The 13,707-nt window shown below is 53.3% G+C and overlaps 2 protein-coding genes across 5 annotated transcripts in view; one reads left to right on the forward strand and one right to left on the reverse strand.

The window, feature by feature from the left end:
• Mocs1 (molybdenum cofactor synthesis 1) overlaps positions 1–9,918 on the forward strand; it is a 28,618-nt gene extending 18,700 nt beyond the window's left edge. The window contains exons 4-11 of one of the 3 annotated variants that reach the window (XM_026383641.2): positions 259–423; positions 2,436–2,497; positions 2,796–2,907; positions 3,217–3,329; positions 3,767–3,877; positions 5,995–6,115; positions 6,594–6,641; positions 8,478–9,918. In XM_026383641.2, the coding sequence (XP_026239426.2) occupies positions 259–423; positions 2,436–2,497; positions 2,796–2,907; positions 3,217–3,329; positions 3,767–3,877; positions 5,995–6,115; positions 6,594–6,641; positions 8,478–9,229 (1,484 nt within the window). In that variant the 3' untranslated portion in view covers positions 9,230–9,918. Of the gene's footprint in view, positions 1–258; positions 424–2,435; positions 2,498–2,795; positions 2,908–3,216; positions 3,330–3,766; positions 3,878–5,994; positions 6,116–6,593; positions 6,657–8,477 lie in introns of all 3 variants that reach the window. The other 2 variants (XM_026383643.2, XM_026383642.2) reach the window with 2 other exon arrangements.
• A 104-nt stretch (positions 9,919–10,022) lies between these two features.
• Positions 10,023–13,707, reverse strand: part of Daam2 (dishevelled associated activator of morphogenesis 2) — a 107,111-nt gene continuing 103,426 nt past the window's right edge. For both annotated transcript variants that reach the window (XM_026383640.2, XM_026383639.2), the window contains one exon: positions 10,023–13,399. In XM_026383640.2, the coding sequence (XP_026239425.2) occupies positions 13,178–13,399 (222 nt within the window). In that variant the 3' untranslated portion in view covers positions 10,023–13,177. The remainder of the gene's footprint in view (positions 13,400–13,707) is intronic.

Here is a 13,707-nt window from a genome sequence, read left to right on the forward strand (position 1 = left end):
TAATGCTGATGGCTGTGGGAGGCTTGAGCGAGCTGTGCCTGCAGAGCACCCAGCCCTGAGTGAGCAGTCAATATTTCATTTCTTGGTGATTGTTGCCATGGTTTTTATTCTGTCACTTTTTATTTAGCCAAGCCTGGTTAACAGGTCGAGAGAACCCCTACTCCCTCCCTCTGTCTGGTCTGAGTCTTGCCTTCCAGCCTTTCTCCTGGCTTCACCAAGGCAAATACTGATGTCTCCCACCCTGTGCTGTCTCTGCAGCCCAGATGCACCGGCTGGAAGGGCTGAAGACCATCGGGGTCACCACCAATGGCATCAACCTAGCACGGCTGCTGCCCGCACTTCAGAAAGCAGGTCTCACAGCCATCAACATCAGCCTGGACACCCTGGTGCCAGCCAAGTTTGAGTTCATCGTCCGCAGGAAAGGTGATCAGACTCAGGTTGGGGTGGGTGTTCTTCTCAAGTTCCTGCATGGCTGGGGCTGAGGGAGGGGCCCAGTCACTGGCTGTAGATGAGCCAAATGCCCACCGTTTAAGGATGAAATACTAACGGAACAGGGCGATCCAGCTCTCCCTGACTCCCAAACTCAGCCGCAGTTTGCCCAGGACCGAGGGAATTTCCAGAATGAAAGCCTTTGGGTTTTAAAACCAGTCTCTGGCAAGCTGGCTAAGTTGGTCACCTTAAGGTGAGCTCTGAAGAAATGTGGGCCTGACCATGATGGAAGTAATCACCCGAGATGGCAGAGCCAGAGTGGGCCCTGCTGGAAGGGGGTCCCCAGCAGTCCCCTGTGGTTGTCGTATGCCCAACTATAGATATAAGCCTCTCTCGTTCACCCCTCCTGTATACACTCCCTCACCCTCTCTGCTTGGTGGCCTTGGAGGGTTTGGGGTAGGGGGCGCTGAGGTAGACAGGTAGAGCCATCCTTGACCTATGGGTCTCCCTGGGCCAGGGTCTGGTCTCCTAGGCATGGAAGCTTCAGGGCTGGGACACATTTTTGGAAAAAGTGTCCATATCCTTCTCCCATCTTCTTTCCTCCCCCTTGCTGGTATGTGGCTCCCTGTTTGCACTCTCCTGAGTGTCGAGGAAGCACCAAGCCTTCTTCCTCTACAAAGGGCTGCTCTACATGCTCTGCAGGGGACAGAAGACACATGTGACCTTGCCCTGACCCGATAGGCTACTAAGGACCAAAAGTTGAAGTATCCAGACAACCACTGCTTGTCTGGTGGTACTGACGAAGTGCCACCTGTCAACCTGGAGGCATTTGTACTGACCTTGAAGAACCCAGAGGATTTGGTGCAAGGGAGCCCCCTCTGAGGGGACAGCGAGTAGAGAACCTGCAAAGGCTCTGGGTGGGAAGCAGAAGGGGCATCTGTGGGCTTGATCTCCATGTCCATTTACTCCGCTCTCCTGGTTTGTCCTTCCCTGGCGCATATGTTGGAGATAGCATGTCCTGACATCAGATCATCCCTCTGTTCACTCTCTCGTCACTGCCTTTGGGAGCAGTGCTTTAGAAGGGAACTCTGGGTCCTTGGTTAGGCTAGCAGTGTCCTCTATAAAAACTGCACATTCCTGTCCTTGTCCTCCCTCACTGGGAAACCAGAAATGCTGTAAGGAACAGAGACCATCAGCAGGTGCCCTCCCTTGGGGCTACCACCCAGACTGCAGCACCTCAGGTGGGGAGGGGCCGCCTGCAGTTGGTGCTCAGATGATTGGGTGCCTGAGGAGTTTCAGGATGGCCTGGGCACAGCCCAAGGTTAACTACAGAGGGAGGTGACAACAACAGGCACAGTAATGGCTTACCAGCCCTGGAGCAGCACCCACACGATTGGTGCTCAGAGTATATGCTGAGTGAATGAAGGATGGACTGTTGATGAAGGACAGGGAAAGGACCTGGGAGAGGGGGTAAACCTGCATTCTGTAAGAGGGAGACTACTCCCCGGTTCCCCCACAGGACAGTACCTCCCCTGGCCCTCAGCTTTCTCATCTAGACATGAGGGTTCAGCTAGATCAGGGGCTGGCACACAACAGCCCACAGGCCAGATCTACCCGCCATCTATTTGTACAGCCTTTGAACCCAGAATGGATTTACAGATAACATTTGGAATTAATGGTTGGGAACATTAATTGTGAACCCCAATTAAGCAAAATAGTCTCCTTATTAAAAAAAAAAAACCATTATTCCCTCCTTCCATCCTATTGTAGATCTGTATTACAAAAGGTACTTCATTATCAAACTTTGAATTTAGACAAAAAATACTACATGGCATTTACCTATGTGGAATCCTTGATTGTACCTCTTGGCTTGCAAAACCTTACATATTTATTCTCTGACCTGTTATAGAAAATGCTTGCCTTCTGCAGACGAAGTGTTCTGCAAGGCTCCCTGTGATGGGGGAGAGGAAGTTCCTGGGTCCTTGATTCTCTCTCCTTCCCTGCAGGCTTGCACAAGGTCATGGAGGGCATCCACAAGGCCATCGAGCTGGGCTACAGCCCTGTGAAGGTGAGGACTTACCACATCGCTGACTTCTCCTCTCTCCCCCACCTGACTTGGCCTTCTACTCTCAGATGGTTCCCCTGGCCCTGGGGACAATGTCCCTGGGCAGGACAGCTGAAGTGTATCTCCCACTACTTCCCTTCACACTGCATGGCCCCAGGGAATCCTTCAACTTAAGGAGAATTGTGGGGAGAGGTATCGTCTGGTCCCCCAGTGGAAGACCTCTGCAGTTGCTAGAGCCCTAAAGGTCATCCCAAGAGAATGTTGGGTTGTCCCTCATGGTCGTCCCATGGCCCCTGGCCAGGTGAACTGCGTGGTGATGCGAGGTCTGAACGAGGACGAGCTCTTGGACTTCGTGACCCTGACCAAGGGACTCCCCCTGGACATACGCTTCATAGAGTACATGCCCTTTGACGGTCAGTGACGGGGTGGCAGGCAAGGGTAAGGAAACTGGGTCTGGGGTTGAGTGAAGTGTACAAGGTTGGGCTCACCCTGTGGGCCCTGCTGACTGCAGGGATGGTGGGAGGGGCGTGGCTGGTGCTGGCTCAGTGTTGTGCTGGGCATTCTCAGTGGAGTGTGATTGGTCCAGCCATTTTGAGCAGGGGTCCCTGTCCTCCCATCCAAGGGGCTGGAGTCTAGTTCCTGTGCTGCACGGGAAAATGGACTGGAAGAACCTTCAATTCTGTGACTCAAGAGCTCCCCCTGCTACCCCAACCCAAATATAGGCAACAAGTGGAACTTCAAGAAGATGGTCAGCTACAAGGAGATGCTGGACACCATCCGGCAGCAGTGGCCAGAGCTGGAGAAGCTGCCAGAGGAGGAATGCAGCACAGCCAAGGTTAGGGAGAGGCTGGGGAGGCCGCTGGCCTCTGCTCCCGGATGGAGAGCAGGCAGGGGCTGCATGAGGGTGGCGTGTTTCAGCAGTGCCTTGGTGACCTCCTCCTGTGCCTGGATGAACCAACAGATGGGGCTGGGATGAGGCTTCATCTCTTCTGAGGGTTACACTCCAGCAGGTAGCTAGAGGGCCTGCTGTCCCTCTCCAACTGGTCTCTCTAGACGTGCTGCTCACAGGTCCCTGTATTGTCAGCAGGTCCCTCTAGGACAAGCCAGGCACCAGTCATTCATCACACTGGTGTCGTCTGTCATCTCAGGGCTTTGGGTGCCACCTTCCCACGAGCTCCTCAGAGCAGGCTGTGGAGTAGGGGGTCCCGATCGGAGGAGGGCATGCTTGGCCCAATAGCCTGTCCCCCACCTCTGCTGCCCTTCTCCTCGTAGGCCTTCAGAATCCCCGGCTTCCTAGGCCAGGTCAGCTTTATCACATCCATGTCTGAGCACTTCTGTGGGACCTGCAACCGCCTGCGGATCACAGCTGATGGGAACCTCAAGGTGAGCACCCCTCCTCCACAAGGACCCCTCACTGCCCTATGTTCTCATTTCCCCCCGCTGCCAGGAGAGGAGGCAGCAGGTTACAGGTCGATGCAATAATGTCAGATCTGGAGGGAGCATGGGAGCAGTGGACTCATGGCCCCTGAGGCACTGTGACCCAGACTCCCTCCCTCTTTTCTTCTCTTGGGCCCCTAAAGTAGCTTTTGGTTTACTGGGAGCCCCTATCCAGCTTCAGGGTTCCCAGAGGGGAGGGCTGAAGGACCAGTGTGCACTTTGCTGCACACTCACCTGGATCAGCCTCTCCATCGGGCCTAGGGCTCAGCTCTGAAGCCAACATCTATTCCTCCCATCTGATAAACGTGTTCTGTGTGTTCAGTCCTGTGGGGAATACAAGAGCCTGCTCCCTTTAAGGCCATAAAAACTCACTGGTGAGCCCAAAGAGGAGGTACACAGAGGCCCACAATTGTGCCAGGCGCGTGTCTGGACAGGCAGTGAGGGTGCTGGACCCTGAAGAGCACTACATCTCCGGGGACCTCGAATGATGGTGGGGTAGGAGTGAGGAGGGAGGGTGTGTATTTGAGATTCATAACTGATTGAAGTCAGAGGAGAGGAGACCACGTTATACAGGACTTTGGTTCAGAACGAGTTCTGTTGACAGTAGGGAGCTTTGTAAGGTTTCTGAACAAGGGGAGGCATGAGTCCCATCCATCCTGGATTTGAAGATAAGGAAGACTAATTAGACGATGATTCAGCAGTGCCCCAAGCACTTTTCTCCAGAGATTGGGGTCCACTGGTGGTAAAGAGGTGTGAGGTGAGGATTTGAGAATCCAAGAGCTCGAGGTCTGGAGAGGAGGAAAAGAAGGTGTTGAAGTGGCTACTGAGCCTCAAGACCTGCTGAGGATTGGGGTGAGGAATTGAGTTTGGGTGCATCAAGTTTAACATCCAAAAGGAACCACCCAGAGGGTTGTTAAAAAGGTTTGGGGACTTTCCTGGGCTGGAAATGTGGAACTGACTTGGACTGAAGCTGCTGCCTGTATCCCAGCAGGAAATGCACGGTGGGTTTCTGGAAAGAGTGTAAGGAGGAGGCTGCTTGTAGTGTGTGGGTGAAGGGAACCTGCAAGTCGCATAGAGGCACTCTGATGAGCAGCAGCGAATAGCTGTTGCCACCTAGGTGGAAAAGGCAGGACGTGATATCACCCAGTGAGGGCTCGGCATTGGAGGAAAAGGGGCCTGCTTGGCATTGTTGGCACTGTGAAAAGAAGCCACTCCCAACAGAGATGTCAAGCAGAGAGGAAATGTCCCACCCATCTTTCTTCTTGATTCTCATCTCGGGACTGCCTCATCCGTCCCTGAGCCCCTGTAGTGCCCAGCCTCTCAAAGAAGCTGGGAAGCACTGCGTGAAGCTTGAATGACCAGAGTGTCATCTCTGCCAGCCCTCAAATGCCCAGCTACCCAGTGGGGCTCACAGGCTTGAATAGGAGTGGGGCAGGTGGTAATGTCCACCAGTGAAAGGACCGAGGGGCCGAGGTGAGATGGATATGCATGTCCTGTCTAAGGACTCAGTTACAACTGATTGGGGTCCACTGGTGGTAAAGAGGCTGTTCCATTGAACATTTCAGTGCAAGATACGGACCTGGATTTTTTGTATTATTTCTGTTGTCATCTGCTTGACATTTTTTGTGAATATGTGTGGTACTAGGGAACCCAGGGTCCTCTATCCTGAGCTATATACCCCAGGCCTCCTTATTTCTTTATTTTAGACAGGGTCTTCCTGAGTTGCTTAGGGCCTCACTAAGTTGCTGAGGCTGCCCTTGAATTTTATAGTCCTCCTGCCTCAGCCTCCCGAGTCACTGGGATTCAGATGTGCACCACTACACCCGGCTCTATTTAACTTTTCAAAGTATGATGTGTTCACTAAAGGAAATACGACTAAATCCGACATGGGCCTCAGGAAGTCTACTTTTGCTTCTTTTGCTTCAGCCTCTCTGACCCCTCCATTCATTACCCTCTGTCCCTCGTGGCTGGGTTTCCTGCTCTGTGTATGATCCTGCATGGGAGGCTCAGACACTGGTGCTCAGGCTCAGTGGTGAGGGGCCTGTTGTCCTGACCCCACACAGGTGTGCCTCTTCGGGAACTCGGAGGTATCACTGAGGGACCACCTGCGGGCAGGGGCCTCTGAGGAGGAGCTGCTGAAAATCATTGGGGCTGCAGTGGGCAGGAAGAAGCCACGTCATGCAGGTAAGGTCGGGAGTGAGAAGGCCAGGGAGGTGGTATGGTCAGCAGGAGGGAGGTTCAGAATTAGGGGTGAGCAGACTGAAAGCCCGGGAAGAAGCTGGTGGGTCTAAGTGTCCCTGCTACAACTCGCTTCTGGAGCCCTGGACTTGGGGGGGTGGTTCTCCTTTGGGGAAATGAGCATGGCAGGGGCTACACAGGAGGACCTGAAATTCTACTGGGCTGTTACCGGTTAGGGAGAGAGGGTTGCCATTTCCTATTTCCACATGTTGTCTTCTGTTAGAGAGGACAGTGCCCTGGGCATTCAGACTGTCCTCTGTCTTGGGTGATGTGGCTACATGCATGTGGGGACTTTTTGTCACGGCTAGCGCATGTGCAGGGCTGTCGGAGCACGTGGGCCTCCCGTTCGTTTTAGTGAACTCTCCTCTCCTGCCTTTTCTCTGCCCTTCCCTCTCCTCTCCCTCCCCATCCTTCCCTACCCCAGGCATGTTCAGTATTTCCCAGATGAAGAACCGGCCCATGATCCTCATCGGTGGGTGACCCATCAGTACGTAACCACTCACCCTTGTCATTGGGGGGTCCTGTGGGGTGGGGCCCTGCCACAAGGCACCCCAGCTCCTGCACCTCATCCTGGAGCTCTTTGTTTTTCTCCTATTCCTTCGCCTTTTCTTACCCCCTCCAGCCTTGACTGTGTCTTCTCTTCCCTGCCCGCTGCTCCCCATCTCAATACATGCCACAGAAATCACTTCTGACCCACCAGAAATCAGGGCAGAACATTAGGGACTACCTAATGGTCAATAAGTTAGTTGTCCCTTGAGAATGGAGCTCTTGGTTAAAGTAGAGACCCTTTCCTCAGCTCTGGAATCTTCTAGCTTGGACACAATCACAGGGCTCTGCCCACTGCAGTATGGAGTAATCCATGCCCATGCACTTGGACCACTGACCTTGGAGGTTGGTGCTGTGCATCTGTGCCAGGCGCAGACGGAGCCAGCTGCCACAATGTTACTAGTCATTTCAGGCAGGAGATGGCTAGGATCTTAACCTCCCAATTCCTGAACTCTAGGAAGTGTGCACGGGAAGCATCACCCCTTTGTAAGGCTATGTGTGGTCTCCTACCCAAGAGAACTGGGCCAGTCCATGAAGAGCTGGAAGGCCACTGTGCCTTTCTGGCACAGAGCCAAGATTAGAGCAGGTGAGGCCTTGACCCTGCGTCACACCCAGTCCTGGGCCCTTTAAATCAGACCATTAGACAAGAGAACACAGTGATTAAAACTGGAACAAAGGGTTCTTTTCTCCAGAGATTGGAGCAAAGGAGTGCACGCTGGAGCGAGCTAGAGACAGCCTTAGCACACCAGCCACCCAAGGAGGCAGCTCTCCAGGAAAACGCCACTGTGAGCACCTCCCTGTGCCTCCACTACAGCAGTGTGGTCCTCTTGGTGGGTCTTAGCCTGTGCTGATGCACCTTCACAGCAAGGAGAGGGGAACACCTTGATGATCCCCCAAGAAGGGAGGCTGTGCTTCTGATATCGACAAGGCTGGGGATCAGAGTGTGACGGAGAGCCAGAAGCTGGGAGACCTTGACTTCACAAGGAATTCCATTACTCTCAGGGATGTAGGGTCATGGACTTGTCTGTTTCTATGAAGGCAGAGTTCCTAGGACAGAGCCTCACAGACTTCCATGTACATATGAACCACTTGGGGATCTTGTTTTAGATTCTTATTTAGGAGGACTAGAGTGGGATTCTTCATCTTTAATGAGTTCTAAGATGGCACTGATGTTGTTGGTCTCTTGGCCACCATTTGGTCAACAGCAAGAGCCTGCAAAATTCCCAAGGTCCTCTGGACCCTTGGACTCAACCTGTTTATGTGCACTTTTGATGTACCGGAGGGAACTTGAAAGGCATTTTTTAAGTAGATCAAGTATTTTTTATGTCTGGTCTGTACACTAAATGATTTCTACTAGTTCTTGGTAGGGAACATGAAGAAGAAAATAGCTATAATTGATAATTTATGGGGAGACCAACTAGTTTTCTTTTAAGAAAATGAAGGGACACCGAGGATTCATTCAATCCACACTCCAGCCTTCAGGCCTTAGGTGGTACTTAAAGGAATTTTGGAAGATTGTGTGACAGAGGGAAGTCAGGGATGACCCTGCACCATCATTGCCTAGCAAAGGGCTATAAGTGTGAACTGTGAGCACCTGTGTCTGTCTTCTGTCTTGTTTCTTCACACTGTTTTTTGTTCTTGGCTTTTTCCCCCAGTGTGAAAGAGAACTTGAGGTGGGGCAGGGAGAGGGTTGGAGAGAACAGGTAGGAAAAAAGATTATATTTTGGGCTTAGTCTCTCTTCTCTTCCTTCTTGTCTTCCAGAGTTATTTTTGCTGCTCCAAGATTCTTCCCCACCAGCCAGCCTGAGCATTTTCTCCCAGGACCCCCTCCATGTTCAGGGTCTGAGACCCACAGTGAGTTTTTCCAACCAGATGGCAACTTTTTGGAAAGGACGTGGCATCCCCCAGACCCCTTCGTGGATGGGGTCTGGCTGCCCTCAGAGACACTACAGCTCCCATGCAGACTCGGACACCAATTCAAAGTGCCTTAGCCCAGGGTCCCGGGTTCCTGCTGCCCACTCAGGACCCTGGTCGACCTCAGACCAGCTAACACATGTGGACTCGGAAGGACAGGCAGCGATGGTAGATGTGGGTGGGAAACCAGATACGGAGCGGGTGGCCGTGGCCTCAGCTGTGGTCCTCCTGGGGCCTGTAGCCTTCAAGCTTGTCCAACAGAACCAGCTAAAGAAGGGAGATGCCCTGGTGGTGGCCCAGCTGGCTGGAATCCAGGCGGCCAAGATCACCAGCCAGCTCATTCCTCTGTGCCACCATGTGGCCCTGAACCATGTCCAGGTGCAGCTGGAGCTGGACAGCTCGCGCCATGCAGCAGTGATCCAGGCCACTTGTCGGGCTCGGGGCCCCACCGGGGTGGAGATGGAGGCGCTGACCTCTGCTGCGGTGGCCGCCCTCACCCTGTATGACATGTGCAAGGCTGTCAGCAGGGACATCGTGGTGGGGGAGGTCAAACTCATCAGCAAGACTGGAGGCCAGCGGGGGGACTTCCATCGGGCTTAGAGCCTGTCCCTTTGCTGCTAGATGATTTATAATAACCTGTGAAGTCCCCTTTATGCAGAGAGGATGCCATAGACCTTTAAGTCTTCCAAGGACACTGAGGTAATGGAGGGGACTACAGAGAGCATCACCAGGTGACAGGAAAACCAGGACATGTTATTTATGAACTGTTGGAGACACTAGCTTTGGGAAACCCAACCCGTAACTACTCATTTTGGGTTCTCTCTTCCCCTGGTTCCTGGGGAGAAAATAAGGGCTCATTAAGCAGAGGAACCCACTTTGAGAAGGGAAAAGCACAAGCTTGCTTAAGAATGTGTCACAGCTTCTCTCCAATAGTGTGGCCTTCCTGATCTCATGTGGCCACAGCCCTGTGCCGTCCCTCCGTTCCTGCCATCCCTCTTTCCAAAGAGCCAGTTGCCCCTTCCTTTGGCCCTAGTCTGTGGCTGATGCCACCTACAGGCTTTGGACTTAACAATTGCACTGACCCGCCAGCTCCCTTTCCTTGTCCCCCTCTTACACAGAATGCACGTGTTGGGGTACTCTGGGGACCCTTGGCTGACTGCTTACCCCACACCTGCTCACTGCCTTCCACCCACACACACCTCTTTATTCTGGAACATGTCAGGGAAAGAAGGGAGTTGAAGATAGACCTTCGCCCTCAACACAAATAAAGCCACGGTGCCAAATTTGGAGAGGCAAGAACAGAGACTGTATCTGGGGGTGTTGGGCTTCTATGGTTCATTCCGCCTCAATCCATCCCGCAGACCCATTCCCCAAGAAAAGCAGGGAGACCCTGGCAAGGCCAACGGCATCCTCTCCATATGCCCGCTTCCCCGCCCCCCACGGGGAATGGGAGGTATGGGAATGCACTGTAAAAAAAATTTTGTCAGGGGTGATGCACCCCAACCACCTTGCTTGTATCACCAGCTACTAGTAACCAGGAGTGATTTGGAGGCTCCTGTTTCCACACCCCCAAACACTGGCCTAGCCCCCTGGGTTCTCTAATGTGAATGGGCTCCTCTGGGGGTCTCAGTGGTGACCCTGCTGAGGTGTGATGGCAAAGGTTGAACAACCAGCTCTGAAAAACGATTTCCTGATACAAATATTCGCAATTCTAGCTCTCCATGTAACACTGCGGACTTTTGTGGAGCAGGTACCAGCTGGCTATGGCACATCCCCCACTGTGACCACTTCCCAGCCCACCTCAAGTCCCCTCTGGGAGGAAGCACAAGTTTCTAGCAGCCTGGATAGGGATGGTATGGATTTAATATTTTTTAGTATTACAATATATTCTTATAAAAAATGGTGCAGGTAAAAAGGACACTGCAGATTTTGTACATGAGCCTCAGTTGTCATCTGAGACAGCTGGTGAGAGCAGCCTTGCCATGAAGTTTGGTAGAGGTCCCTTGTAGAGGGTGGAGAGAGATGGTTATGGCTGCCCAGTTGGTGGCAATGGGAGAGGTATGGGGAGAACCCAGACCAGACCCTTTTCCATCCACCTGGAGAATTTTCTCACTCCCCTAAATACATCCATCATGGGCAGGGGAGATGGTGCTGCTGCCGCTGTTGAAAAGGGTCACATGAGGTTGGCTATAAATTTTACAGTGGACACAAATTAGAGGAATTTACCCCCCAAATGGGGTAAGAAGGTTGCAGGAATCCTGGGGAAAGCAAAACCAAGGAACATATATACAGGCTTAATCATTTAACACCAAGGACCAACCCCGCTATCTACTTTGGGCACCAGGGCCACCTTATTGATTTGACCGTGATGGTCCATAGTCCAAGGCACTGTTGGAGATCTGGCCAGAGCCACTGGCCAGATCCAGAAAATAATAAATAGAAAAAAATATTTTGGGGGTGAGAAGGCTGGGCTCTGGAAGAATGTGTCCCCTGTAAACAGTTAAACCAAACCCTGCCTTGCTGAGAATTGAGTGTGTCTTGAACAGCTTCCATATTCCATGTCTTTGCTGGTGAATATCCGGGCTTCCATGGTAGTTGGGAATGCCAAGATTTGATGGTGTTGGTTTGACAGAAGTAGAGCCCTCCCCGTTCGCTGCCCCTGGCTGACTCAGCCCAGTCAGTTTGGGAGAGGACCTTAGGAAACCCCATCATGAACCCCCATCCTCCCAGAGCCCACTGCTTGCAGCAGAGGTTCTTGGATGGAGGTAACAAAGCTCTCAGCAACTGCTCTTAGAAGCCTAAGCCTTTGCCTAACCCTCACCTAGGTCCCAGGATGGCCTCTTCACACCTATGCTGACCAAGCTTGCACTTGCTCGGATCCCTCCCACCAAAACACTTATAACCTCCCCCTCAAACCAACTCACATGCTGGCCTCACTGACCCTGTGTTTATTCCCCCACAGCTACTATCATCCCACCCTAGAAATCTGATATAGGGAAAAGACCTAAGATAGGCAGCTCAAAAGTGAGCCCAGCCCACCACTCTGTCCACTGGCAACGACCCTGAGCCAGGAAGATGGGATTGGAAGATGAGAACTATAAAGGGAAGGGATCGGGAGCCAGCTGATGGTGCCGATCAGGCAGGGCTAACCTGAAGGTATGTGTTTAGAAAATACAGGCCTTGATGGAGCTGATCTCCCCCTGCTGACCTCACCCTCCTCCGTTTAGAAGAAAGAAAACCTGTCCAGATACAGCTGTTCTGCTGACCTGCCAAACACAACTCAGTATGGACAAAATGAAGGTGGTGGACAGGAGGACCAGTATGGGCCCCTTTGCAAGAACCAAACTGACCACCAGAGGTGGAAGTGGGCGCCTTCTCTCAGCTGTCCTCCCTTGGCTCCTTCAAGCGCTGTGCTCTCCAAGGAAGTCAGTGGCCTTGTCTCCCCATCTCCCCAGTGTTCCCTGCCTGTCCCCTCAGCCCCCACTTTGAATGCCTCCAGGGGGACCATCCTTAGAGGTGACTGTAAATGCAGAGGGTAGCTTTGGCCCTCAGGAACCAACTTCCAAGGGCCAGCCTCAGCCAACTTTTCATGGTTCCAAGAAATCTCTGCAGCCTGGACAGGCGGGAGGCCGCTGTGACTTCTGCCCTGGGGCAGATGTTCAGAAGGTGTGGAGCCCAGGGAACTGTTACATGGAACTAGGTTTTCAAGTGTCACCCTCTGGTGAGGGGCTCCCAGGAACTCTAGCAACATGTGTGATCACTCTCACTTCAGGACAATAGGGAGTTGTCACAGGATCCCTTGCCCAAGACATGAAGTGTGAGGACACATGAAGTCTTCTTTTACTCCCTCCCTCACCAGACTTGTCAAGCACCTCGTAGTGAGTCATAGTCCTGGGAACCCCGGGGTACATTTGCTGGATTGTAGATTAGTAGATAGGATGGACATGGGGATAGGGAAGGGAGAGGGACCAAAGGACTGACACTGTGGGAAACAGGCACTGCTACTCCGTCCTGCTGACTTTGGTCCGTACATCACCTTCATCTTACATAAGGCCTCTTCGGTTTCCAGCCAAGAAAAAAGTTGGCTCCCAGATTCATGTTCCACTGAGCCGCCTCTTCAGCGATAGGAGCCTGGATTCCCTCCCCCTGGCTCTCAGAGGCCCAACCACCATTACTCCCCACTGCACAGGAGATCAGATTGGGACAAGGTCCATGGACCTCTCCAGTCTAGATCTGGAACAGTTCTGCGATAGCGTGGGTTTGCCCAGGGCGGGGAGCAGGAACAGGGCCCCCTCAGTCTGAGATTGCCTGGCCAGGACTTGCCAGGGATGTCCAAGCCAACCCCAGAGGCTCCCCCCAGGAGCCAGGATCAGAACGATCAATGTGGAGGAGGTGAGCAGAGTCCCTTAAGGTAAGTGTGGGGAGACACCTGGTCCAGCCCCACCCAGCCTCACCCAGGGCCCAGCCTGGGGCTTGAATTCCACCTCCTCCATTGAACCCCTCTCAGCTGTCCCTGTCTCCTGGCCGCCCACGTGGCCATTCCCCAGGTCAGTAATTTAGCCTGTTAATGGCCCTTTCACGGGTGGCTTCTGGGGCCTGGCTCCCTGAACGCTTGCGGCTACGCTTGAGCTTGCTCAAGTCCTTGTCGAACACCTCTCCAGAGCGCAAGGCCGACACCAGGTCGTCGAACTCTCCTCCCTCCTCCAGGGTGCTGCTCGCCAGGACCTTCCGCTGCCGTTGCCACCGCTCCCGCTCCCGCTGCTCCTTCAGCTGGGGGTGGGGGTCGAGAAGCCAGAGCCCCCTCAGGGACAGGGGCCAAGGCAGGGCAGCTGCATAGTCCCCTTGCTGCACCAATGGCCTGACAGCTGGGGGCCCACCCCTAGACTGGGGGTGCTTCACTTACACCCCCACCTTACTTCTCAGGATGCCCCAACTTCTCACTGCTATCTTCCAGGATGGGCATTGGCACCTCCAGTGTGCCCCAGCCCCTTCCGCCTCAGCCCATCAATTCTACCCCCAAGTGGCTCCCTGCCCTGACCCTCCTCTCAGGCCCTCCCCTCTGCCCTCATCCTGCCCCA

The sequence above is a fragment of the Urocitellus parryii genome, chromosome 8 (assembly GCF_045843805.1).
Source record: "Urocitellus parryii isolate mUroPar1 chromosome 8, mUroPar1.hap1, whole genome shotgun sequence".
In the NCBI taxonomy this organism is placed as follows: Eukaryota; Metazoa; Chordata; class Mammalia; order Rodentia; family Sciuridae; genus Urocitellus; species Urocitellus parryii.